This window comes from Lepidochelys olivacea (genome assembly GCF_965140295.1).
Source record: "Lepidochelys olivacea isolate rLepOli2 genome assembly, chromosome: 5".
NCBI lineage: Eukaryota > Metazoa > Chordata > Testudines > Cheloniidae > Lepidochelys > Lepidochelys olivacea.
The window spans coordinates 112,346,188-112,372,770 of record NC_140415.1 but is presented as its reverse complement, the minus strand read 5'-3'; the positions used below and the strand labels follow the sequence as shown (position 1 = coordinate 112,372,770).

Sequence of the window (26,583 nt, the reverse complement as noted above, 5' to 3'; positions counted from 1 at the left end):
AGGACGAAAGAACCCTGTTTGCGATACAGATTCCAAGGTGAATTTGCAGAGTTAGCAGTAAGAAAACACGCTTTTGATTTGTAAATCGAGTACAGTTTCTATAGAATTTGTTGCAAAACAAACACGGAACCCCACAAAGTCATTTCTATAATTACTTTTTAAAAATGAATTGCATTTTAATATTGCTGCCATATTTCTCTCCATCTTCCGCTGTCACGATTATTATTCATTATTTGTATTATAGTTGCACCTAAGAGTCCCAGTCATGGACCTAGGGTCCCATTGTGGTAGACTCTGAACAAACACACCAGAAAGATGGTCCCTGCCCCAAAGAGTTTACAATCTAAGTTTGCTCTGCCTTTCTACCTATTATTTATTAATCCTTTGTTAAACCCAGACCATGACCTCAAGGAGCTGCATGCAGATGCCGGGGTCCACCTACCCAGACCATGCTGCAGAATCAAAGCCCAGGAGACAAAACAGCTACTGTTATAGCAGTAGGAAGAATGCTGTTGACATTCCCAGTGGTCAGAGAAGGAACCCATGGTGGCCATCATGCATCTTTGGTTCAAGTTACCCCATATTTACAGGCTTCACATTTACTAAGCAAACCTCAGCAAAGAGAAATACAGGATACAAAGATGTAGCCTCCTTGTGAAACCACCCTTGATTTAAAGGAAAATCATCAGAGGTGACCCTTCCTATGTGAAAAATGTTGCCTTTTCAGGCTCAATCATTATTAGCAGAACATAGCCAATCTACCCATTGGGGCCAGTCCACAGACGAGGACAGAAGAGTCTGGGAACATAAAGCCATAGCTGGTTAGCTCTCTGGTTACAAAGAAATCCAGAAGCTGTCACGTTCTATAATAGGCACTATTTAAACAGGAAACAGTCCCCAATGGCTTATAAGCAGAGGATGAGAGGAAAAAACTGCTGTAGAAGAAAAAGGCTTCTGTAGTGTTTATTAACTCTTTTCCTTTATTTTACTTGGTTACTTTGTTCACAGTTTTTTTCTTTGTTTTGCTTCAGTTTGTTTCTGTGGACTCTACTTTGCCAGAGCAAAAATAAGTTTCTGGCCTTATCCCCTGGACACTCAGTAAAATCTGTGGGTTGCATTTTAGTGCTAGTGTTGACAAGTGAGAATGCAAGTGACTTTTTAAAAAAATAATAACTCGACTGTAGTAGATTCCTACTGAAATATTTATTGATTCCCTCTGTAGGAATCCTGCAGGTCCCTCCCTTGGATATTTAGCTCATTTAACTTTTTGAGGGGAAAAAGTTGCCAGGTTTTCCAGAAGAACAGGAAAATATCCCAGCAGAAGATCTAAGAATTATCTAGCACAGGACAGTTTAAGTTAAAACACAATGTCACAAGATGGTCAGGGCAACTCTGCACCAACATCCTCAGAAAAATGTGCTCTGAGAAGTTGAAAGTTATATAAAAAGTCTGCCCTCCAGTATCACTCTGGTCTCCCAGACTGTGAAGTATTATAATAGTGAGAGCATTTAATTTGCCCTTGTTTCACATTACACTGAATGTGATTCTTTGTCAATGGTGATGACTTCATAGCATACTTGGATATCACCACTGATATCCCCTTTTCTCTTGGGCATACATGCTTTCTGTTTAAACACAGGGCTCTTTTGTTGATAGGAGCCAGTCTTCTGTCCTGATGATAATGTGGGTTCTGCTGGAGTACGTCGTTATTGACAGAGACAATGCCAATGCAGGCCTTTCTGATGCTGCAGTCCAACAAGCAACCTGTCTTCTTGAGGAACAAATTGCATCCACAGCTCACATACTTAGAGATCCCAGTTCACCAAGCCGTTAATAAAACTCCTTGTGCTGTGTCATTAAGCAATATGGTATCACAGCCTAACCTCCATGTTGTACAGGAATAAGTGTGTGAAAAAGGAATGAGATTCTCAACTATTTCAGAGGACTATGGCCTAATCCTGGGAGCTTTGCCATCAACTTCAATGAGTACAATCAACCCTAGGTCCCTTTCTTTGGAGATTTTTAAAACTGCTGCTCATTACAGACATCTCAGTGCAGGTCACCACAGCATTCTGTACATGACTTTAAGTTCATTAAGAAAAGATACCTTCTGAGGAAAATAATCAGAGCACCTTCTTCCAGCTCAGCAGGGGTGACAGAAACATTTCTGACTCTATCATGACCCCAAGAGAACAGGTCTCACCTGGAGCTATCATTTTTTAAGCATCTCCCAATTCTTTTTTCCGAGTAGAAACTTCCCCAGGAATCCTCACAACACCAAATATTGCAACGTCTTTCCCTCCAGAAAAGGAAAGTGTGACATGTCTCTCTCTCTCTCTGTGGTGCTCTTCAGCGCTGTCCCTTGCAGCAGACATAGCTCTCACTTCTGAGCAACACAAAGTACTTGTTCTATTGAGTCACATGAATGCATTGCTGCTGCAATGCTGCCAATCCTGACTGGTTTAGGATGGGGAGATCTAAGCTCCGGGCCTGGAGAGAAAGGACCAAGCTAATGACTCAAATTCAGATTCTTCCACATGGCAGGGCCAACATGTCTCTTCGCTTTCTAGAGCGCCTATCCTCCTGCTAGCCCATACCACATGTATATTGGTAGCTGGCACCATGATGGCTATATGTGCATGGCCCTGGCTGACTAGAACACCTGTTGTGCTCTCCGCTTCATTCCTTTAGGAACAGTGCTGAAATTGCACTGAGAAAAGGCAATTTCTCCATGACAGAATGATGATTTTAAACAACAAACTCAAAATTAAACTACCTTACACACAAAAGGTCTTTAGATGTGGATGAATGTAACATGGAGAGTACTGGTCTAAGGATATGTCTAGACTCCAAGCTAGAGGCATGATTCCCAGCTTGAGGAGAGCAATGAGTTGGTGTGCTACAAATAGAATGTAGCGGAGGCAGTGTGAGGGGTGAGATAAGCGCCCCAAGTGCATGCCCATCAGAGATGCTAGGCATGTACTCGAGGCAACTCATCCCTTCTGATGCCCAGGCCACTGCAGCTACACTCTGTTTTTAGCATGCAAGCTTGATGAGAGCTAACACGAATGCATCTCCTCGAGCTGGGAATCACCCCCTGTACCCGGCTTGAAGTGTATCCTAAACATTCAAACGACAATTAGTGATTTTGGGTGCCTCAGTTTTCAGGTGCCCAAGCCAAGACACCATAAAAGCACCTGATTTTCAGAGGGTGGGTGCTCAGCACTTTCTGAAAATGAGGCCCCATTCAGATGTCTCAAGTTGGCAACTAAAATTCAAAGCAGCCCAAAATCATCAGTAACTTTTTGAAGATATAAGTCTGGGAACCTACCACATACTTCAAGGGTCATGAAGCTATCATGATCAGCACAGGAGGATGTTATGCCAAGATAAAACTGATTAAAGACTGATCCCATCAATAATGCCTTCTAAATTTTTGGGAAGGTAGCCACCCTGGTACCTAGGAACTACAGTAATGGGTGCAACCCAAATGTTAATGTTTCCATTTAAGAGGAAAAATTAAATTACCAAAAAAGGAGCCAAGGCAGCTGAATTACAGGAGACTGAAATCTCTGCAACATTTAACTAACTATGCTTTGTTTTCAATGCTTTCTTTCATTTCAGTCTGGGCTTCTGCACTACTTCTGTCATTGCCTTGAGAAAAGAAAGAAAATGTATCAACAGTAGCAGCTGGTACAGGGAAATCAAGTCCCTAAAAATTAACAGACATTGACAGCAGCCCAAATGCTGCTTGTTAGATAATTAACCAGAGTGTGTTTATTTCCAGTTCGCCATCAAAAGGCTTGTGATAATTGTTCCACTCCTGCCTTTCTCGCTATGGGAAGTGAAAAGCAACAACCCAAGTATGACAATCTCAGGGCTCAGTTACACTGAAACTTCAGTCTCACTTAGTTGTTATGGATAGTTAACATGCTGTATTTAATTATATGGACATCTGCCATGCCTGGTCAGAAAATAATGGTGATAAGTGTTTAACAGTACTTTGCTGAAGCATATAAGAATATTTGCTACAATCATAGCCAAGATTTTGCAGGGTGTGCAAGGGTAACAACAACAAAAGTGAAAAAAAAAACACTGGTGAAAAATGCACTTACATAAAAAAGAAATCCTTGAAATGAATGGTACACATAGAACAAGAGAAAGAGAATGAAGAGAGGAAGTAGAAAATAAAGCAGTCTGGAACTTTCACTACTCTTATACAATTATAGACAATTGTATTTATTCTTCATGTGTTCTGTTTTTTTAAAAATTCTTATATCGCCCCAAATCTTACCACATTATCATTCAATCAATATATCATCTGAAGGGAAGCCATTTCTCCCATCTACTGAAACTAATCTTTTACTATTGGCGGATCTGGATTCCATTATCTAGGTAGTGGTACAACAACTTTGCCAAACATAATACTGGTAGTGTTATATGCTTCTTCAACTGTGATAAATTCTGAATTGCAATGAAATAATGCAAGAATATTAAACTGTAATACCTGATGTCAAACTGGCTGTATCTGTGATCAAATCCAAAGGATAGGATTGTCTACTCGAAACCTCCCACGATATATTTAGAGCTCAATGCGCCTGATGCCTTATTTTGGACTGGACTGGACTAACCATATTTTACAGACTAGCTGAGTGTTGAGTGTTCTTTTTAGCACAACTAGTAAAATACTATTCCTCTATTTGCTTCAGAAAATCATTTCAGAGGACAACTGCGCTAAATCTTCCCTTATTTTAGATGTTTATTAGTTGTTCCATTAAGACCAGTTTAACGCTTCTGAAGAATATTTTACATTGAAAGTGGATTAATTAGTTCTGAGAATGTCATGTACGTTTTTCCCCTCCCCCCGGAAAACAGAGCCAATGCCAGAAGAAGCAGACAACAGGGACATTGTACATAACAAAGCAATCCTAGCTTAGGTCAAAATTTTATGAATACAAGCTGCGTCTGGTTTGTGCTACTATAAAACATACCACATAATATAGCCAAATGCAGATTGACAGATTAGCAGCTAAGAGGTCCAGGACTGGAGCAATCAATGGTGTTGCAAGTCAGGACTGAGGAACATTGGCAGAGTTTGATGGGAATCTTGCAAAGTCCCTGCTCACAAACTCAGACCTGCCCAGACTTTTGCCTGAAGCCAGAGCGTCTTACATTTAAAACTTGATGCCTCACATGCAAGCCTTGTCTAATTTCTCATTAGCCTCTTTTGTTAGCTGGATGAGCACAAGTCCATGGCGCCGGATGCGCTGCATCCGAGACTGCTAAAGGAGTTCGTGGAGGTGATTGCAGAGCCATTGGCCATTATCTTTGAAAACTCACGGTGATCGGGGGAGGTCCCAGACGACTGGAAAAAGGCTAATGTAGTGCCCATCTTTAAAAAAGGGAAGGAGGAGGATCCTGGGAACTACAGGCCAGTCAGCCTCACCTCAGTTCCTGGAAAAATCATGGAGCAGGTCCTCAAGGAATCAATTCTGAATCACTTAGAGGAGAGGAAAGTGATCAGGAACAGTCAGCATGGGTTCACCAAGGGCAAGTCTTGCCTGACTAATCTAATTGCCTTCTATGACAGATAACTGGCTCTGTGGATGAGGGGAAAACAATGGACGTGTTGTTCCTGGACTTTAGCAAAGCTTTGGACACGGTCTCCCACAGTATTCTTGCCAGTAAGTTAAAGAAGTATGGGCTGGATGAATGGACCATAAGGTGGCTAGAAAGCTGGCTAGATTGTCGGGCTCAACGGGTAGTGATCAATGGCTCCAAGTCTAGTTGGCAGCCGGTATCAAGTGGAGTGCCCCAAGGGTCGGTCCTGGGGCCGGTTTTGTTCAATATCTTCATTAATGATCTGGAGGATGGTGTGGATTGCACCCTCAGCAAGTTTGCAGATGACACTAAACTGGGAGGAGAGGTAGATACGCTGGAGGGTAGGGATAGGATACAGACGGACCTAGACAAATTAGAGGATTGGGCCAAAAGAAATCTGATGAGGTTCAACAAGGACAAGTGCAGAGTCCTGCACTTAGGATGGAAGAATGCCATGCACCACTACAGACTAGGGACTGAATGGCTTGGCAGCAGTTCTGCAGAAAAGGACCTAGGGGTTACAGTGGACGAGAAGCTGGATATGAGTGAACAGTGTGCCGTTACTGCCAAGAAGGCCAATGGCATTTTGGGCTGTATAAGTAGGGGCATTGCCAGCAGATCGAGGGATGTGATCGTTCCCCTCTATTCGACATTGGTGAGGCCTCATCTGGAGTACTGTGTCCAGTTTTGGGCCCCACACTACAAGGAGGAGTGTGGAAAAATTGGAAAAAGTCCAGCGGAGGGCAACAAAAATGATTAGGGGTCTGGAACACATGACTTATGAGGAGAGGCTGAGGGAACTGGGATTGTTTAGTCTGCAGAAGAGAAGAATGAGGGGGGATTTGATAGCTGCTTTCAACTACCTGAGAGGTGGTTCCAAAGAGGATGGATCTAGACTGTTCTCAGTGGTAGCAGATGACAGAACGAGGAGTAATGGTTTCAAATTGCAGTGGGGGAGGTTTAGGTTGGTTATTAGGAAAAACTTTTTCACTAGGAGGGTGGTGAAACACTGGAATGCGTTACCTAGGGAGGTGGTGGAATCTCCTTCCTTAAAAGTTTTTAAGGTCAGGCTTGACAAAGCCCTGGCTGGGATGATTTAGTTGGGGATTGGTCCTGCTTTGAGCAGGGGGTTGGACTAGATGACCTCCTGAGGTCCCTTCCAACCCTGATATTCTATGATTCTCTTGCTTGCCCAGCAACTCCCCTTCACCACCCACCTCCAACCCTGTATCTGCAGAAGTTATGTGCTGCTCCATTAATCAATTCCTCTCCCTACTCTCACAATGGGCACCCTATAGCGAGAAGCTGAATGTCCATCTGAAGAGCGTTCTATGGTCAGTGTTCCCCAAATTACTCTAGGTTCCCTTCTGATCCTGTGTTTCAGGAAAAACAGAATGTGCTGATGATGGATTCCCTGATAGGAAGGGGTCTGTAGGAGGGTATAGGAGGGTAGCACTCTTACCCTGACAGCAAGAAAGGAGGCAGCTACTAACAAGGGAAGAAACAAATACACATCTACCGCGAGCCTCTGGTTGGAACTTGACAGCTCTTTGAATTTTGGATCTAATTCTGCACTTTGGTCTACACTATGAGCCAAATGCTGCCCATGGTTACACCAGGGTAAACGTGGAGTAATTTCATTGACTTGAACAACAGGCAAGACAGTTAGCATCAAGCAGGTGTTTGTCAATGGACACAAAATCATAGATTAGAGTGGAATTGTTCCAGACTCATAGCAGTGTAACTGAAGGCAGAACTTGGCCTCATGCATCTTCCTTGATTCCTTGTGATATTTTATAAAATTAAGCAGTTGTTTTCTGCCTGCTTGTGTGTGTACCAATCTACCTACATTCTTCCATATCCAAACATGCACCTCTTCATGTCTGTATGTATATTAGTGACACTCCAAAAAGAAGCAGAGTACTAACAGGTTGCAATTCTTCATATGGTCGATTTTTTGTAAGTGAGATCAGAATCTGTTTCATATGCATCGGTTTATAGCTAACAGACTTTTGACAGAATAACTTACATGCTTGCACCTCTTCAAATATTTAGCTAACAGGGAGCTATCTGCCTACATGTGTTTCAAAGTCTGATCCTTTAACCTGAAAAAGTTGGAAGTTTCAGAATGGGACTTCATTTAGTGTCAAGACTGTCATCACAAATGGAGATAGATAAACCTCCCAAGAACCTGTAGCCTCACAGATACTGAGTATAACACTGATTCACATACTTAGTCTTGGGCTGAGTTATCAAGAAGACTATTTGTGGAGTTAGCAAAAGTAGGAGACAAAGTGAAACAGAGGGAGAATAATGTGTGAGGGTTATGAAAACAGGATAGACAAGCAAAGGGAAAACAGTGAAAATAGAAAAGGCGAGCAATGAAGAAGCAGCATTTCCCTGCTCACCAAAAGCAGAGCGAAATCCAAGGTTTTTGGTGTAAGAGAAAACAGGGAAATGCTAGAAAGAAACTGGTCACTGTGTGACAGGATATAAGTTTTGTTTTTATTTTTTAAAAGTCTTAGTAACTTTCATGGACTATTGTTATGTGTACGCATCAATCAGAGAGGCCATGCTCCTCTCGGCTTCTGTGCTACAGACATCTGGCACTAACTTATGGTACATGTAGGCTGGGATTACGAGGGAAAGGAGAACTCCATAAACAGGCAGTTGATTGTTTGGATAACCAAGGAAGATGCTGCATCAGTTACAATGGGGACAACAGATAAGAACTAAGTCCACAAACTACAGAAATTTACTGAATGAATGCAGAGAGAATATGTAAATAAAAAACTATACATGAAACAGTTCAAGAACTTATGGATTGTTACTGAAGAAAACAACAATTCTACATGCAGTGCAGTGTTACTGAACACTGACTGGGGCCGAGACACTACTTGGGGCCTCTTGGTGCTACCATAATACAAATAGTGCAGGAACACCTCCATGTGAACCTTACAAACTTCCTTTGGAATACTGCCCTTGCAGGAGATCAATTTGGAGTGGGGAAACAGTGGGGGAGGGCGAGTATGAGACTTGCAAACTCTTCCAATCCTGGGGATCTGTGGGAAAAGGAAGCTGCAGAAATTGAATACTTATTAAAAGGGATTAACAGTCGATTTAAAAATCACACTTCTGCCTGCAAAATGTTCACCCTATTACTGCTTGCTAGAAGATTTACTACAGCTTACTGGAACTGAAAGAGGTTACAGAAAAAAAAATATTCCACTGCATTTTCAGTTTGGTTCCTTTCAGCATATAAGAACATTTCTCATTCTTTTCTTCCGAACAGATAGTCACTCTTCCCCAATCTTTGCGTGGACCCTTCACACAGCAACTAGGGAGAGAAAACCATTTTAAAATGCAGGAAAATATGTTTTTAAAACCACAAAAATTGGGCAGGGAGGACTCATGGGCAGGTGTAAGACCTGAAACTACTTTAAATTCATTAAAAAAAAAAGATTGTGAGCTGATGGTATGTACCTTTAAGTCTGCTTTCACGTTAGGTGTGAGTTGCATAAAACAAAGTGACAATATAAGTGCTTTAACAAATGCTCAGAGTAGTTGGCTCACCCTCTTTGTTGCTGCTGGTGATGACGATGATTGAAGTATGATGAAAAATGGCAACCTTGATTTCAAATAAGTGTAATATGATATTTTATAAGAAAAGCAGAATGAAAGAACAAAGAGCCCTGTTATACAACTTAACCATTCAGCAGCCAAAGGAGAAGTTTCCACTTATATTCAAATTCCCGTGTATTTTTTATTTTTTCATGCAGAATATTCTCTTTTTGAAAAAAATACATAGCTAAACTGCTTTCATATCAGTTTACTTTGCTGTAGCTTATGCCTTTCTAATGCCAGGAGATCTTGATCCTTTGACATAGACTGAAAATTGAAAGTTATCAGTTATCATGACTCTAGCTAGAGTGACTGTTTCTGAAAGCAATTAGCAACTTCATTTCTCCATCAGCTCACAAGCAAAGTGTCAAAGGTAGCTACTGAATCAGAGATGGGAAGGCACCAACGATATCTGCACACAGTAGAGTCAGTGGATTTCTGATGTTCATTATGTTGGTGTAATTAAGAATCATTGGTGGAACAGAGATCAGAATGTAGCCTGTGATGCCAGGAAATCAAGATGGACCCATTAGTAACTCAAGATACTAAAGGGAGAGCTTCCAACAGCCTTTTGAGGAAAATCATTTTCACCCTCCCAAAGCCCAGATATATGGACTAGAAATAGGAAGAGCTGAAGTTAAAAAAGAAAAGGGACAGTTTTAAATTTCTCCCATCTTTTTAGTGTGCCAAGGCTCCACTTTCAGCAAGTTTGTAGCCCTCCAGACACTTTCTATTATAAAAACTACAATACTGATCCTGTAAACACATACCTAACTTTACTCATGTGAACAGTTCCATTGACTTCAGTTCAAGTACTCATATGGGTTAAAGTTTACAGTTTGCAGAATGGGGGTCTAAACTAAGAACTGCTCAGTATTTCAGATCTGAATTTTATGACAGGAAAATGAGTTGAAGATAGAGACAAGAAACAGCTGCTAAAAGGCAAGATGAGCTTCTAGAAGATTGGAGGAAAGAGAAGGGGTTCAAATACTCCAGAAAACCAAAGGAAAAAGGAGATTTTAAATGGTTAGAAATAACAACAAACAGGAAGGGTGGGATTTTCAAAAGTCCTCAGTGTTGACCAAACATTGCTCCAACGGGGGTCAACAGCAAAACTCCCAGCAGCAATAGGCCACCGTGGAGCGCTTTTGAAAACCCCACCCTAAGTGTATTCTAAATATTAAGGAAAGTCTGTTTACAACATTATTCACACGATTCCTATCCTTCCACTAGAATCTGCCTTTCATATCGATGGACACGTTGCATGACAACACACTAAAGCCACAATTAACAAATAGATTTATGGAGGATAGGCAAGGTAGGATTCTTAAACTTCTACTACTGATAAGAATGTACACTGTCATCGAGGTTTATGTGAAACTTCCATTTGCTTTAATGGGTATTGTACATCAGAACAAAGGCAAGATATGGCCCTTATGTGTTAGCAAATCGTTGCATATTGTAATCAAAGGGATCTGAAAAAGAAAAAGGGGGATACTGTGTATCTTGTAGGACTCCCTAAACAGCAGAGCCATCCTCTCTGCTTGCTACCATAGAAAGAAATAGTCAAAAGTGAAAAGGAAGCATTCACTGAATCAGCAACAACAACTAAATGGTACATTTCTCACACACACACCCGCCACGTTGTAAATAAAGATAACGTACGCATCTCTTCAACAACATCTAAATGTTCTCCTAATGAGTCTAGGATTCCTGATAAAGCTACTTCTAACTCCATAACACTACATATGATGCTATCTTTGCTTATTCCGAATATAGTCAGAAGTCTGTGTTGATTTTATGCTAAACTGGTGGGTGGTCATATGTACAGCAAAAATGTCAACTTGCTTGTAATACTTATTACAAAAATCCTCATAAATATGACACTTAGCTACTGGGATCTCTAAACCTCTCAGCAATATGAAAAATAAGGGATAAAAACCAAAAATATACATCTTAAATTCTTTATGGAGCATCTTGAGAAGGAAATTAACAAATCCACACTCGCCAGTGGGGGGCAGAGAACACCACCTTCTACTTAGGGAATGGTAGTGAGTCACACACAACGAAAGCTAACTCTTTATTTCTGACATTATTACCTTTGGGAACAGCTTGTAGACACATGATATGCCACAGACTGACCCCAGTCACATACACGAAGAAAGTCATCTAGCTGGGCTGGAAATTTGACACATATAGCTTATTGTTGGATCCACTGGAAAAAATGTACCATTTCTATAAAAGCCCATAGCTATCTTAATGTCACTGACACCAATGCAGAATTGTTACTAAGACTCATTAATCTTAGTAGCAATGTTTATATGCTTTATAAAGTGCACACATTTTTCTGTGTGCTATGTTGTTTCTATATTGTTTGTGACTTATAGAGAGAATAATTTGAATAGCAATATTCCAGGGCAGATTAATTTCCTCAATCTTGGGAAGTTCTAAAATATAGCAAAATATTAAATTGTTCCTTTTTAGGATATTTTTTCAATAGGATCAGCTACTATAGCTAAATGTATAAAATGCAGGAACCATAACCACATTTTTTTCAGGTGAAAAGAAGGGAAAGTCATCACCCCCAACCCTGAAAAAAAGAAAAGAAAAATCCCTTTGTTTCATGAACCAGCCCATCTCTTCCTATAGTAGTTTACAGAAAGCATATTAAAATGATTGTGAAAATAGAAATACATAAAAAGAAAACTCTACAGCTGTGCAAATAAAGAGGGGGGTGGAGGAGGAGAGGAACAAGGAGTGAGTGACAGTCAGATATTCAGGAAAAGAATCATTACTACACTTGCTAGAATAAGAACTCCCTGCTTACTTGGCACAAGCCGCTAATGCACATATCCAGTGACTCAGTGTAGCATCGCGTGCCGTCAAGAACCTTGGGAGCCAGTTCCACAACAAGGGTTGTCCCTTTGGCCTGGCACTTCAATGAACATGGGTTGTCAGGGTCATTCGAGACAGGAAGCCATTCATAAAACTGTCCCTGGTACTTGACATCGTTATGAGCAGAACACTGCTGGGCCCGAAAATCACCGGCTTCTGGAGGGCAGTCCTGAAGAGGAGAAAAGGGAGAGAAAAAGAGGTCAGCTCCAAAGGGGCTAATTACATCCTTGTCAAAGGATGCACAGCTGGCAGCACTGGAGTAACACACTTAGATGTAGGAGTTTTTCACTTAGGCACACACACTGGTCAAAGTATTCCTTGCCATTTTATCTGTCAGTAGTTCACCAGACTACTATGCATTCAGGCGGTTACTGTAGCAATACTGAAAAACATCAAGGCCACTGGGAAATGTTTTAGCATAGGACAGACATGTGCTTGTCTTACCCATAAAACTTATCAGTCATGAAATGTTCTTATTAACTTTAAAACTACCTACACACATGAATCTTTAGTGAACTTTTCTTTTTCCTTTGGGGAAAAAAAAATCACAAATTACTCAATTCAAATGTTTGTTTGTATAAGCATTCCTAACTAGCTCCCCCCTCCCCACCCCCCAGTGACCTAAATCAGTCAGTGAAGCAACAAGAGCCAGAAAAATGCTACGTATATTTGTATTACTTCAACCTGACTAATACAGGCACAGATTTCACAATCCACAGAATCAGCAATTTTTTAGGTTTTGCTGTACAAATGTTAAAAACAAAATCCTTTGTTAAGCTCTCTAGGAAGGTTTCTGAAACATTTTGGGTGCAGGCATAAATGCCCTAATTTGCAATAAATTATGTGATAAGGACTGCTAGCTGCTGACTATTCAGACCACCCAGTACAGATTTCACTTATTGGTGAATACAGATCTTATTTGAACTGCTCTCTCTGAGATAACAGTTGAATGCTTTCCATAGACAGAGATATTGTATCAGTATTGCTAAGCCTTAGCATTCAAAAATATTGAGTTGAGTCTCGTGAAATCATGAGATTCACTTAAAATCATGAGATTTCTAAAAATTGTAAAATTTGGGTTCTTTCTATTTATCATCCGCTTTTTGATCCCTTAGGGTTCACATTTTTAAGCTTTTCTCTGCAACCAGAGGGCTAAAAATTCCTCTTTTTATTAAATGGAAACAAAGAGTCTTGAATAATCACATGATTTCAGGCAGTGGGTCTACAGGTCAAACACTAAATTTCACAAGAACTGTGATAAAATAGCAAGAGTTTGCAATGCTGCTGCATTAGGATTTCAGTGGCCCTTGAGTCCTCCCTAACTCATCCTGTTTCTGCAGTCAAGGCTATTCTTCTTGGTGTTTGTTTAAGTGCTTGTTCAATGTTATATCCGTTACGTCCTTTATTTGGAGGCTATGTTTTTTATCTACTAAGGAGTATAAAAATGGACCCTGGTCTTGATTCAGTAGGTCTTTAGCATATCTAACTACAATGACCCTAGTACTCACAAAATTCTATGGTATCCTTATTAGCTTCCTGTATATCTAGTCTTGCCTTGAAGTAAACCTCTTCTCTGATGGAGATTCCAACATTTCTTGACAGCTTTGTCCAAAGAAAAGCCTTCCTGCTATTTAGCCAAAATGTGTCCTCTCTGTTTTATACCATCACTCCCAGTTTGTTGTGCTAGCTATTTACAATACTTCCCTTGCACTTCCATTTGTTAACTCCTTGCTGGTATTTTTAAACAGTTCCAATTGCTACATTATACCTTTCCTACCGAACAGTCATTGTGAGTGTTGCAGGTAAATTTTAAAACTTAAAATCTTTATGGCTTGTATTGATCAGGTTCTAAGAAATAGTATCTCTTACTTGGCAAGCTTTCAGATTGCTCTTGTCAGCAAACTGGGAGACATTTTTTATCGGTGCACTCAGGCTGCACAGAAAACAAATATTCTGTTTTGTGAAAAAATGAAATGTTTTGACATTTGTTTTTGTTCCACTTTGGAACTAGAACTAAAACTAAACCTTGCAAAAAAAAAAGTGTTAAAAAACAAGCAAGAACAGCCAATGGCCCTGTGTTTATGGCACTTACCTGGGATGTAGGACATCTGGGTTCAAGATCCTGCTCCGCCTGATTCAGAGTAGGTTCAATCTCTCCTGTTGGAGCTATTCCACTTTGTATAAATAATTAACTATTCACTGGGCCAGAGAGAAAGACTGACACAATAGCCAAGTGGTTAGCGCACTTGCCTAGGAATCCTGCAAAGCTGGGATTTGAGCCTTAGTCTCCCATATACCATGCCCACACTGGGAGGGGATGGAAGTCTTCCATGCTTAGAGTGTGAAATGAATGGTGTTCCCACAGCATACCACAGACAATAGCACAACTTTATGACAGTCGGAGGAGTGGTGGGAAAAGGGACTTTGGCTGCCCCCTACTCTAGAGTAATGTACATCCAAGTTCTAAAATGATCCTCAGTCACCCTCTCCCTGTAAGTGTAGGGGATAAGGACAAAGTGGGTCTACTGCAGAACTCAGACAACACGCAATTTCTGTTAATCCATAATGGAAGAATACAAGAACACATACTGTTATGGCTGGATGCATTTATTTTCCATTCTAAAAAAAACCCTGTAAATTTTATACACAAGTTAGTTGTGCCCTTCCTCATGCTTCTGGCAAACTGCCAATGAGGCTCTGCTTGGGGCAAAGTTTGGGCACCCTTTACACAGACCGAACAGAACAGATTCACATTATAGGTCCAGTTCTGCCTACATAGATGTGTATCTGCAGGCAGAATTGGGCCTTTGTTATGCTTTTAAGCAAAGGTGAACAAGGCAATCAAAGTTTGATCCAAGATCTGGTTTAACTATGTGTTCACTCACTAAGGAAGGGACAATCTGTGGCCTCACTTCCTGCCACAAAAACTTACAGTGCATATCCCTCTGAATTTTCCTGTCCATAAGTGGGGAGAGTCAGGTCTAATAGCTTGGCTTATGCTTTAGCTCACAGAGCCAAGCCAGAACTCTTGTTTGGTTCTAGCTTGGCTCTGCCTTCAAAACTTCCTGGCTTGTACAGCTTTATTTTTATAAAGACAAAAGGCCCAATAAAGTGCACAACATGGAGAGTTCATAATCCTTCTTTGTACACGTTTCACTACATTTGTTTATTTGGGTTTTATTTTTAAATCAAATAAATACAAATACATAGTCAACATAACAAGCTCTCAGGACATTGCAGGTGACCAAGACCAAATGTTAACTACTTACAGTCTTTGATCTCCCTGATCAAAATAGAACAATGGATTTAAATAGCAGAGCTAGTTTTTAAAAGACGTTTTCATGGGAAACTTCAAGCCATTCAAAGAATAAATGTAAGCACCCATACATATACTGCATAAGCATACACATACTGGAACGCACATGCAAAAGAGGGTGAGAATTTGACCCTATTGTGCAGAGAACCAGTACAAGCCATATACGCCACTTCTTTCCCATTAATGCCCGAAGTCTGGCACTAAACATGTTTGAAGGCCTTGTTTGACCCTCTTCATTGGGCTTGGGGTGAATTTTACTGCCATGTACACACACACACACGTTTCTTTTGTGATTCTGCTTGGAAATGTAACCAATTAGTATCTTTTTACTTCCAAAGGGAGACCATTACGAAAAGTAACAGCCCAAATTCTTTCTTCCATTATATGGGGTACAATGAGGACACATGGAGTGAAAGTCAGTACAAAATTTGGCTCATTTTGTTTTCCCCTCATGTCCATACGTTGGGTTTTTCTTGGTAAGTATTATTATTTGTTGTTTGTATTATGGTAGAGAGCAGAGCCTCATTGTGTTGGGCATTGTGCAACCATTTAATTAAAGACAGAATACAGTCCCTGCCCCCAAGACCTTAGAGGCTAAAAATTGGTATTGTAGCTGCTGAATGAGCAAGCAAGACCAAGTCGTGATATTTGGCCACATGTTTGTTCCACCCTGTAAAATGTGATTTACTTCTAAACAATTATTACAACTTCATATAAGACAATGAGCTTTCTTTTCTTGTCTGTCACAATCTCCCTGCACCTCACTTTTTAAAATTTAAATGTCCGACCAGCAGGTTTTCAGTCAGCAGGAACCATAGGGTCTGATTTCATGATGCTTTCCCACTTCTGAAAATGCTTTGCACCAATGATTTTCTAAAAAAAGTGAAGGTCAGCTGTTGCAACTGGATGGGGTTGGAAGAGCTGGAAGATCCTCAGCTAGTGTAAACTGGCTTAGCTCCATTGCATCCCTGCAGCATCACACGGTTTTATACCGGCTAAGTATCTAGCCCTGGAAGAGTAACCTGCCAAACTGACTGAACCTGAGACGGGAGTTACTTTAGCTTAAGCACTTCATTCAAATTTTAATATTTTTTAGTAAAGATGGCTGTGGGTTTGTGTAGAAATAGGGCATAAAGGCCTTTCCTGGAGAATCAGAAAGAGCTGGATAAGATGGAAAGATTCATTCAACTTAAGTCTCTTTTCAGCTGCTTTCCCCTCCCTCCTCATTAAGGCTTCTCAGGGCAGGCAAAAGTCTAGTGAGTTTAAAAAAAAAAAAGGCATCGGCTCCTGAATTAACTTTGCCTAGAATCACTCTGCTAGGTATAGAAGGCTGTTTCATGATCATCAACATGCAAAGGTTTGTGGAACATTTCTGACCAATGGAGTCAGTGCAGGATGTCTATAAACTCAGTTCATCCAGTCAGGTCGAGAATGTCTCCATCCCTGTGAAAACAGACTTCACTTTAAAGATGATCAGAAATCCCTTAGGTCTATGAAACCTACTATTTTAAAATAAACACAGAAGTTTCATCCTCATCTCTTACGCACCTAATCCTGACTGCATTATTAAGGCTTTATTCACTCCCTCCCCTCCAAATTGTTTTTTTAACCTGACCTCTTATTTGCCCCTATTGTAATTCATAAGGTCCGTGGAGTTCTGCCATAGTTGAATCCCATTCAAAACACTTTCTATTAATCAACGAGCCAGTGGAAAAGATAAGATGAATCCCAGATGTCCCTTGATGGCGATAGGTAGATCAGATTACATGGGACAAAAGAGGGTCAGGCTTTTTAAAGTTTACTTAGTGGGTGAAATGTAAAAGATCATATCTAGGCTGTTATAAGGTGGAAGCAGTTGTGGAGTCTTTAAAACAGTTTACAGTATAGATACTTGTATATTTTCAGAGGCCAAGAGAGATTTACTGTAGATTGAGCTTTTCCTTTCCACAAAAAACGGCTAACAACTGGACTATTCTGTGTAGCATCTGACATAACAGTTTATTGAATCAGTTCCATGGCATATGTGCTGTAGTTTGACTCCACAGTCAAATCCTGAGGTCCTCCTGCAGTGGGAGTTGGTCTGAGTAAAGACTGAGTAAGCACCTGAGAGTATGTCTACACAGCCTGCAGTAGTGAGCTTCCGAGCGCAGGCTGACACACATGAGCTAGCAGGGCTCACACGAGTAGTCTAAAAACAGCTACGTAGATAGTGCTTTGAAGCTGCAGCTCGGGCTGGAGCATGGGCTCTGAAACCTAGGAAGGGGGTGGGCTTCTCCACACCTATTTTTAGAGTGCCAGAATGAGCCTTGTTAGCCCAAGACAATCAACCCGGGCTGGGAGGCTTGTGGCCTGCCGCAGGTTCTACAGACATACAGTACTTGGAGATGCAAGCAATGGGAGAAGAATCCGCTGCAATAGGGGAGATTTTCTATAAACGTAGGACTAACATTACAGAGCTCTCACTACTGCTTAGCTCACTACTATTTTTCCCTCTGTACTGTTCTCATTATTTTGCATAGCATCTTTGGGATTACACAACCTTAAGTTTGTTTGAGCCTTCCATAAAAAGTCTTTAAAAAGAGAGAAATTCATTGCATGATGTAATCCAAAGAAAGACCGACCCACCAAAGTGAGGGGCATTTTTTAAAAAATAAGGTCAGGTTTACACCTATATTCTCTTTTGTTTGTTAAAAGCAAACTATCTAGAGGCTTTATCCCCACACTCTGTTCACATTGACATCAACAGCAAAATGCCCTCTGATGTAGTGAAACCTTCACTGGTCCCTAATGCCTTGTCTATACTGGGGTTTTTTTTTGCGCTGGTGTAGCTACTCTAATTCAAGTGCAAATTCCTAGGGCCTGAATATCCATTGTCCTGCCCCTTCTGTTGACTTTCATGGGACTTATGCACAAGTTTAAATGCTTTGCTGAACTGGGGCCTATATGGCAAACTTTCAGTGAGAACCACAGAAGAACTGCATCATCTAAAGAAGACGACAGCAATGTAGAATAAATAAATACTTACGAATAAATGAGGAACTGTCAACAGAAGCTTTTATTCTATACCAAACTCCAAGCTCTGTGTCACCACACAGTGACAGCACAACTAAGATAACCAGCCAAATAATGACTAAAGTCAGCCATTACTCACATAAACCCACTAGGATTACATGGGTCTTATGTCAGGGTAGGATTTTGCTCTGAGAAGGCAAAGCTATGGTCACATATTTTTAGTTATCTTCAGAATAAATACACTTCCACTGCCTTTCCGAAGTTCATCCCTCAATGAACCCACTGAACTGAATACTATCAAAGCAGTTTCCAAGGAGGTTTGTTATCAGAACTAGTTTGTGTTGTTTCTAATTGTAATTTTCATTTTCCAAAACCCAAAATACAATGAACATTTTCGCTTTATCTTTTCTAATTGAAATGGTTTCATTTCTGTTTTCAAAATGCAAACCAGAACACAATGTTCAGTTCAAAATGAAAATTTTGTTTCACACGTTTTTTGTTGAATAATTTAAAATGCTATCGAAACTGAACAGGGTTCGTGAAAAAGTTTGAACTGGATGAAACAGTTTTTCCAAAAAACAAACATTTTCAGGAGAAAGGTTTTGACTTGTGATATGAGTTTTGTAGCTGGGATAGTACTATATCGCGCACTCAGCATTTGGAGTTTATCTATATGGAGACCTAGTGCCCGGCAAGCTGGGGTGTAAAATCTACGCTCTTACACTGTATACACTGCATTTTAAAACCTATGGCAATGAGTATCAGAGCCCGGGTCTACAGCACTAGGAACAGCAGTATAGACATCTGGGCTCAGGCTGCGCAGCCGGAAGCGGGGGAAGCTTCGGATCCCATGCTTCAGCCCGAGCCACAACACTGACACAACTGTTTTTAGCATCGTAGTGCGAGTCCAAGCCTGTAGACCCAGGCTCTGAGACTCACTGCAGTAGGTTTTAAAATTCAGTGTAGACATACCCTAAATATCCATGTGGACCATGCTGCCATGTGCTAAAATTTCCATAGTGCACTTTGATCTACTGCTGTTTCAGAGGGACAAGAACAGATTATCAAAGTGTTTCTAAATATGGGTAAAAAATGTTTTCCAGGGGGGCAGTACTTTGTTTGTAGACTTCTAAATTTATTTCATTTCCAGCGCTGCTTATTTGTACACAGTGGTAATTCAACAGTTTTCCAAAGAAACATGAATCATTTCTGTTATCATGTGAGATCAGGACATTAGTATGTACTTTACAGATGTACAGTAACTTTGTTTGTAAGCAGCACTGCAGATACCCCACAAAAGTCAACAGTAGCTCAACAGCACATACATTGGGAGGCTTTGTCTTTCTGCTAGCAGAAGCACCTGAAGAACAAGTTGATTAAGAATTCCCAAATTATCACGACATTGAGATCATATATGAAGACTGCTTTTCAAAGTCTATGGGGAGTTTTTTTCCCCCCATGATACATAGTACAGCACAACATTCAACTTCTAATACTCAATGAGGAGCTTGTGGCTGACTATTTGAGGTCAAACCCAAAAAGTCACGCATAAAAATTCAAAAAAATTAATGAAGATCTTGAGAAAATTGTCTATCCAATTCTCTGACACAACCTTTAATTCAGGTTTCAGATTGGTAGCCGTGTTAGTCTGTATCAGCAAAAAGGACGAGGAGAACTTGTGGCACCTTAGAGACTAACACATTAATTTGGGCATAACTCTCTAAGAAGAATTTGCCTCTACCTATTACGAAAATGCTCACAACTGTAAGTTATGGTATAAATGTAGGTAGCATGCTGTCAAACTGAACTGCTCTGGGGTGTGTGTGTGTGTGTTTCAGGGGTTGGGATGGTGGGAATCTGGGGACACTTTTCTCATACTTCACTGAAATAGAGTAATTAAATGTGCAGTAAAGAATCACTGATTTGATACAGATTTGTATCAAATCACCTATTGTAGATTCTCTCATTTGTTATTTCATGTTAGCTGAAGAAGAACAGTGGATTGCAACCTGCATTTGCTTTGGGCTCTTGCTGAATAGCACAGCTACGTTGAGAAACAATATTCTGTCCAGCTGCAGAGCGATCTTCAATATGCCACTCTGGACACTTTGTGGTCTGAAGGGTGTATGATAGAATAATATACTACAGAAAATGGAAATTCAAGGGTTTGAAATGAAAGACTTACCAGAAAAACTGAAAATGAATCCTATTAAATTATCCAGATCAATTATAGTCTGATCAGAATCCTAAAATGCCACTTGTGTAGAGGGGGCAGAGAAGAACACCTGCAGTGGTCCCCCTAGTCTGCCCTGCCAATCTTCTTGATGTATTTATTTAGGATAAAGCCTTCCTTAAAAAACAATGGTTGTGCAGGATCACAGTTATTTTGCTAGATGACAGGGAAACACAAATTCAGACCTTAAAGCATCTATCATTACAATAACATAGTTAATGGCACTTGTTCACTAACAAAGAAATAATTCTTAGGCAGTTACTACGAAAATAACTTCTGAAAATGGACATGTCCAGAGGAAAAACACAAACCAAACTCCTTCCACAATAAGGGATGTAGTCATAATAAGTGGTCTGAGTGCAGGAGAACTGTCATTTAAAACATAATTCAGTTCCTACTCTGGGAGTTTAAGTAAACTTGGTGTTAATAAAGAGATTCGAGTTGGCTTATGGTTACCTTCTTTACATGAGCAAATTTGCGCATGTTGGCAGCCTAGTCAAGTGCCTTACAGAATCATCCAAGTGAAGGAAAATGCCTACGTTTGTAACAAAGCCCCAACCTAGGTGGTTTTGTTACAAAAGATTTTATTGATATGCCAGCCACAGGAAGGTGGAAAAACTACACACTGCTAAATACCTGAACAGATCTGACATTCCCTCCAGCAAGGACAGTGCTGCCCACAAGTGCAAGCCAGTACAACCTGTCTGAGAACATTGCACATCCCTTACAGGTCTGATATTTTGAAGTGTAACTATGTAACAACATTGCCCCTTTAAAAAAAAAAAAGACGAGAGTGGTGTTGATGCTTGTTCACACAAAAGGATCACATGGTGGTAAGAAGCAAGAAGGGAGGAAGTCTGTATGAGAGTCAGAAGGTGGTGTAATCAAATAAATAGACTCAGATTACAAGGCCAGAAGGGATAACTGTGATTATCTAGTCCGATCTGCTGCCTAAACTGGCCACAGAACTTCCCCAAAATAATTCCTTTAATAAAATCCAATCTTGATTTAAAAATCATCAGTGATGGTGACTCCACAACATGTTCCAATGGTTAATTACTCTCTGTTAAAAAATGTACGTGTAGTGTTGTAGCCAAGCAGAGAAGGTAAGATTTAGGGGGAAGTGGTTATGGGCAATGCTCAGAAGGTTTGGTGGTTTGGTTTGAACTAACATCTATAGGTTCAACCTTGGGTCTGTATAATTGATCTAAAAGGTATTACAAATATAGGCATTCTTGTGAGATTTCTGGCATGTGCTTGTTTTCATTTGAGGAAAACACCACAAGAGCCTTATTTGTGGTGTTCGAATGGCCGGGAAAGATTCTTCAGTGTGTTATAACATACTGGCATGCTCGTGGGAAGGTGGAACAGGGTGGAATGTCAAACCTGCTCAAGTGCTCATCACTGTTTCTGTCTAGAACCAAGAAGCAGTGTATCAAAATGAAAAGTATTTGTGACAAATCTGAACATTTCAACTGTGCAAAAATGTTTGAATGTTGGGGACATCAGATGTTTGGGTCAGACAGAGAAAGCAGGGTGAAAGTTTGGTGATGGAGAGGCAGACAGAAAGGGTGACCAGGAGGTTGAATGATGGCCTTGACATGATAAATAGGAGAGAATCCGGTAGCTGAGAAATAGACTGAAGGAAAGAAAAGGCACAACTCATCAGCTCAAAAGAAAAAAAATCCATCTATAATCTGCCCACAATGCAGCATTGCAGATGAATCCGGCTCCAGAAATTCCACCTAGAGTGAGAGTCCCTTTTTAAAATGTTTATTTTTTCATACCATAAAACGTATAATTATCAAAACATGTTTTTATTGCATTCAGAATAATTTTCTAAAGAAAACCAACTGGCTTCCCCCACCCCACCCGAATTTCTACAATGGTTGGAATCATATTTGGAATCAATATTAGTGTTTATATAAAAATGTTTCTAAAGTAATTAAGAACCCAAATCATCTTCAGAGTCTTTCATTCCCACTTTCAATATTTACACATGTGGCTTCATATTCATAATATTTCCAGTTTCTGATGGACATAAGGCAGTGTAACTGGTAAGCGTGCCAAATCAGATGTGTTCCTTTACAGGACTGCTCAAAAGCTTCCTAGACAACAGTGTCAACCTCTCTCACAGCCCCCAGCTGTGACTGGGGCTCTCAGAAGAATAATACAGGTCACTGAAGAAATAGATGCACTTCTCTATCCTCTTTCCTCTCCTCTCCCTTTTCCCGTTCTACATTTCCCGCCCTGTAATCTAATTTCAGGATGAATTAAAAACAGCTGTGGCAAAAATCCCACAAATGATAATGTCTGTGAAAATGTGTTCATTGCCAAACTCCAAGAAGTACAGTTCCAGTTCTCTAATTTCATCCCCTCAAATAAAGAGTTTGCTTTTAGCATTTATAACTGCCCTTCTCCAAGAGAGGACAGTCATATAAACAAAGGCACATGAGCTCTGAGAGATAACTACAAAAAAAAGACTGGCTAATTTTATGTCCAGTTATACCACTAGTGCAGAAGTTATCCATGCTAACGTAGTGGTAATTGAAGCTCATGCATAAGCTGATCCCTCCAATAATCAGAAAGGAATTTTTCCATGTGTAAAAGAATGAAGAAGTGGCTAGATTCATTATGGATTTTGAAAACCCTTGCTAGAGGTAGAATGTTCATCCAGGATGGTACCTTCTCTGTTTTCCAGGTTTTTATGGAACAAAGTTTCGAAGCTGGATACTTGAGATTTGTGAGCAAAAATGCACATCCAACTGTGTCTCTACATTCTTGTACCTGGATACATAAGTAAGTAGCCATTTGCAGGACCAGTTATTGCATTTGCATGTATACTCATGATAATTGAGCATGCAAATACAGAGGGCATAGGTCAAAAGAAACATATGACTCTTACTATTTTCAAAGACATTAGGGATATCCTACTACCAGAGCCACATAGGGAATACATCTCAACCTGTTAAAAGAAAAGGAGTACTTGTGGCACCTTAGAGACTAACTAAGTTATTTGAGCATAAGCTTTCGTGAGCTACAGCTCACTTCATCAGATGCATCCGATGAAGTGAGCTGTAGCTCACGAAAGCTTATGCTCAAATAAATTGGTTAGTCTCTAAGGTGCCACAAGGACTCCTTTTCTATCTGGAAACTGTTTCTTGTTAATCAAGTATGCTAAGCATTCCAGTCAGATGCTAGGACCATCCAGATGACCAAAAGCATGCACAGTGGAGGTCTGAGTACACTAAGGTCTGAATCTAGAAGGTCTAATTAGGTTTATTTCAAATAGGTTTTTGCAGTGCTTGCACTATCTATTTATTGACAATAAGTGAACAATGGAGCAACATTCAGCATTGCACCTTCTTCAGAATAAGTTCATGTTAGAGTCACACAGTAGGGGTGAGATCCAGGCCCTATCAAAATCAAAAGCAAAACTCTCATTGACTTCAGTAGGGTCTGGATTTCACACCAGGAGTTTAAGTTTTGGCTAATTGATGTTGGATAATCAAGTGAATTTTACATTACTAACGTGATCAGAAGTTTGGAGCCAATATTGTTAAGTATTAGGTAAGTCAAGATATTTCTTCTAGGCAAAACTACAGGAGCTTTTATTCTAAAGAGAAACCATCCAGGTCCACAGGCCCAAAACTGAACCTAACCTAAAAATAACATTTACAAAAAACCAAAAACCCTGTGTCTTGGAAAATCAGCTCAGCAACTCCAAAACACAGGGTTATAATCTACATGAAATCACAGCTTCTCAGAAGGGTGATCCAGCAACAGCAAACCCATGCAGAGCAGGATCCTTGTACATTTCACTTCTCTCTCTGCTTACAGGAGCCAACCAGGCAGGGAGGAGGGCTGACACGATATGCATGCACTTCAAAACCAAACTAAAGCCGGTGGGTCTAATTTTAGGCCTATCAGCCTCAACAGTGTCTCTTCCCTTTGTTCCATGTCATATTCCGTGGAGCTACAGCTATGTGGCTTGACTGACACAAATTAACCTTCCTGCTCTCCTCAGTCCTGGTGTAGTGAAAGTGCCTCACAGTTGGAAAACAGCCCATGAAGCAGCAGGCAGGCTTATTTACTGAGGACTCAAGTTGTTGTCAGTTAGTGCAGCACATGTCTAGACTGAAGGAAGATTTCAGTGACCCAAAGAAAACCTCCCGGAGTAGCACAATTTTTGACTGAAGCAGAAGTGAAAGTCAAAGGGACAATAATTCTCTCTGCATGGTGATGCTAGAGCTGTGCAGAAATGACCAATTCTTTGAATTGTGCTCTGTGAAAAACATGAGCCAAATCCAGAGTAATTTACTCAGTTTTTTACCCTGCTGTTTCTGAGACATAGCTCCCATTGAGAGGCCTCTCCATCTGGCCCTGTGAGGTGTGAAAATTTGACCGAATGCATGACTGGCTTTAATTTAGATTTTTACCAGTGAAATTCTTGCTGACCCATGTAATCTGGGAATTTTTACAATTTTTAGCATAATACAAGACTTTCCACATTATAGTCCACCAGTGTAAACAGCTCTTTGTTCTGCCGAGAGGAGAAGTTAGAGATGCTTATTTTATTGTATTGAAAACTGCATTTCACCACCAGGTATAGCTGAAAACCTTTAGAATGGCAGACAATGGCAAAAGATAATAGGTGAATGCAAGGGACCATCGCAAAACATCCTAATAAAATGTTCAAAACAGATTTCAACCCTAGGGAGGAACAGAAGAATGAGAGAGCGACACACAGACACATATTTCTCTTCAGCCACCACCTTCCTCCCATTCTCTGTGGAAGTCAGTCCTGCAGAGCTCAGTCCTGCAGCCAGACAAATCTCCTACTGAGGTCAGTAAGAGTTTTACCAAAGTAAGGACTAGAACAGGACCAGGCCCTTGCCTCCACCGAACTAGCTATACAGAACAGTGAATCCACTTCTCCACGCTTTATGGGTTTGGTCCAGTTTATAAAGGAAGTAAATAATCATGGCTGGAACAATGCTAGTATCATGGTTCTACCACGCCTGCTCCATACCCTCCAAATTAGCTCTAGAAATGGCGAGGTACATAACAGTATTCCCAAGGCACCCATATTATTTAAATAATTACATTATTAGTGCTACCATCCAATTTTTTATTATTTACTTATTTTACATAATTATATTAATTACAAATACATTTTATTAGTATTACCATCATAAGTAAGGTTCACTTACCACATTGCTGCATGTTCTGTATCTAATATTTCGCCCTTCACAGCTCCTGTGTCCAAAAAGAAAAATACCCCCACGCATTAATAACTTAATACCACAACAATACTTAGTGTTTACTGTATATTGCAACTTTTCATCCATAGATCTCAAAGCACTTTTTACAAAAGAGAGTAAGGATCATAATGCCTATTTGACAGATGGGGAAACTGAGGCATAACTGTTTCTTGAAAGCAATTGCTTATTTGTTACTCCTAGCATTGATATTCCTAGCATTAGTTTCTTTTCCCCATTCCTTCCCTAAAAAACTCTCTCCTGATGTAGAGTGGGTTTCCTGAAGAAGTGCATCAACTATGTAAACAAAGTAAAGAAATGCAGCATCAGAAACTGAGCTTGAAGCCTATCCCTGAATTTCATCAGTAATTTTTCACACCTCCCAAGAATGCATAAACGTCCTTGCAGCAGCGTGCATCTGGCTGCATAACTATATTTCAGCCCCACTTCAGCCCAAATCCTAACACTGACGCATAGCCCTGGCAGCCAGACTGCATGAGGGGGTATTCCTCATGGGCTAGGAGGAAAGGAATCCTTTCACTAAGCCACAGGGCAGCAGTAGAACCGTACAACCTCCTCAGTGCTTGCCTCACATCTTACCTGGGAGGGCAAGAGGATCACTGTGTAAAAACAGATCCCCCAGC

At 40.4% G+C, this 26,583-nt stretch overlaps 1 protein-coding gene across 1 annotated transcript in view; it reads right to left on the bottom strand.

Moving 5' to 3' along the window:
• The window catches only part of ADAMTSL1 (ADAMTS like 1), a 268,655-nt gene that overhangs the window by 192,440 nt on the left and 49,632 nt on the right, over positions 1-26,583 (bottom strand). The window contains exons 3-4 of the mRNA XM_084628002.1: positions 25,892-25,937; positions 12,050-12,286 (exon numbers count right to left, since the gene is read on the bottom strand). Coding sequence (XP_084484128.1) covers positions 12,050-12,286; positions 25,892-25,937 — 283 coding nt within the window. The remainder of the gene's footprint in view (positions 1-12,049; positions 12,287-25,891; positions 25,938-26,583) is intronic.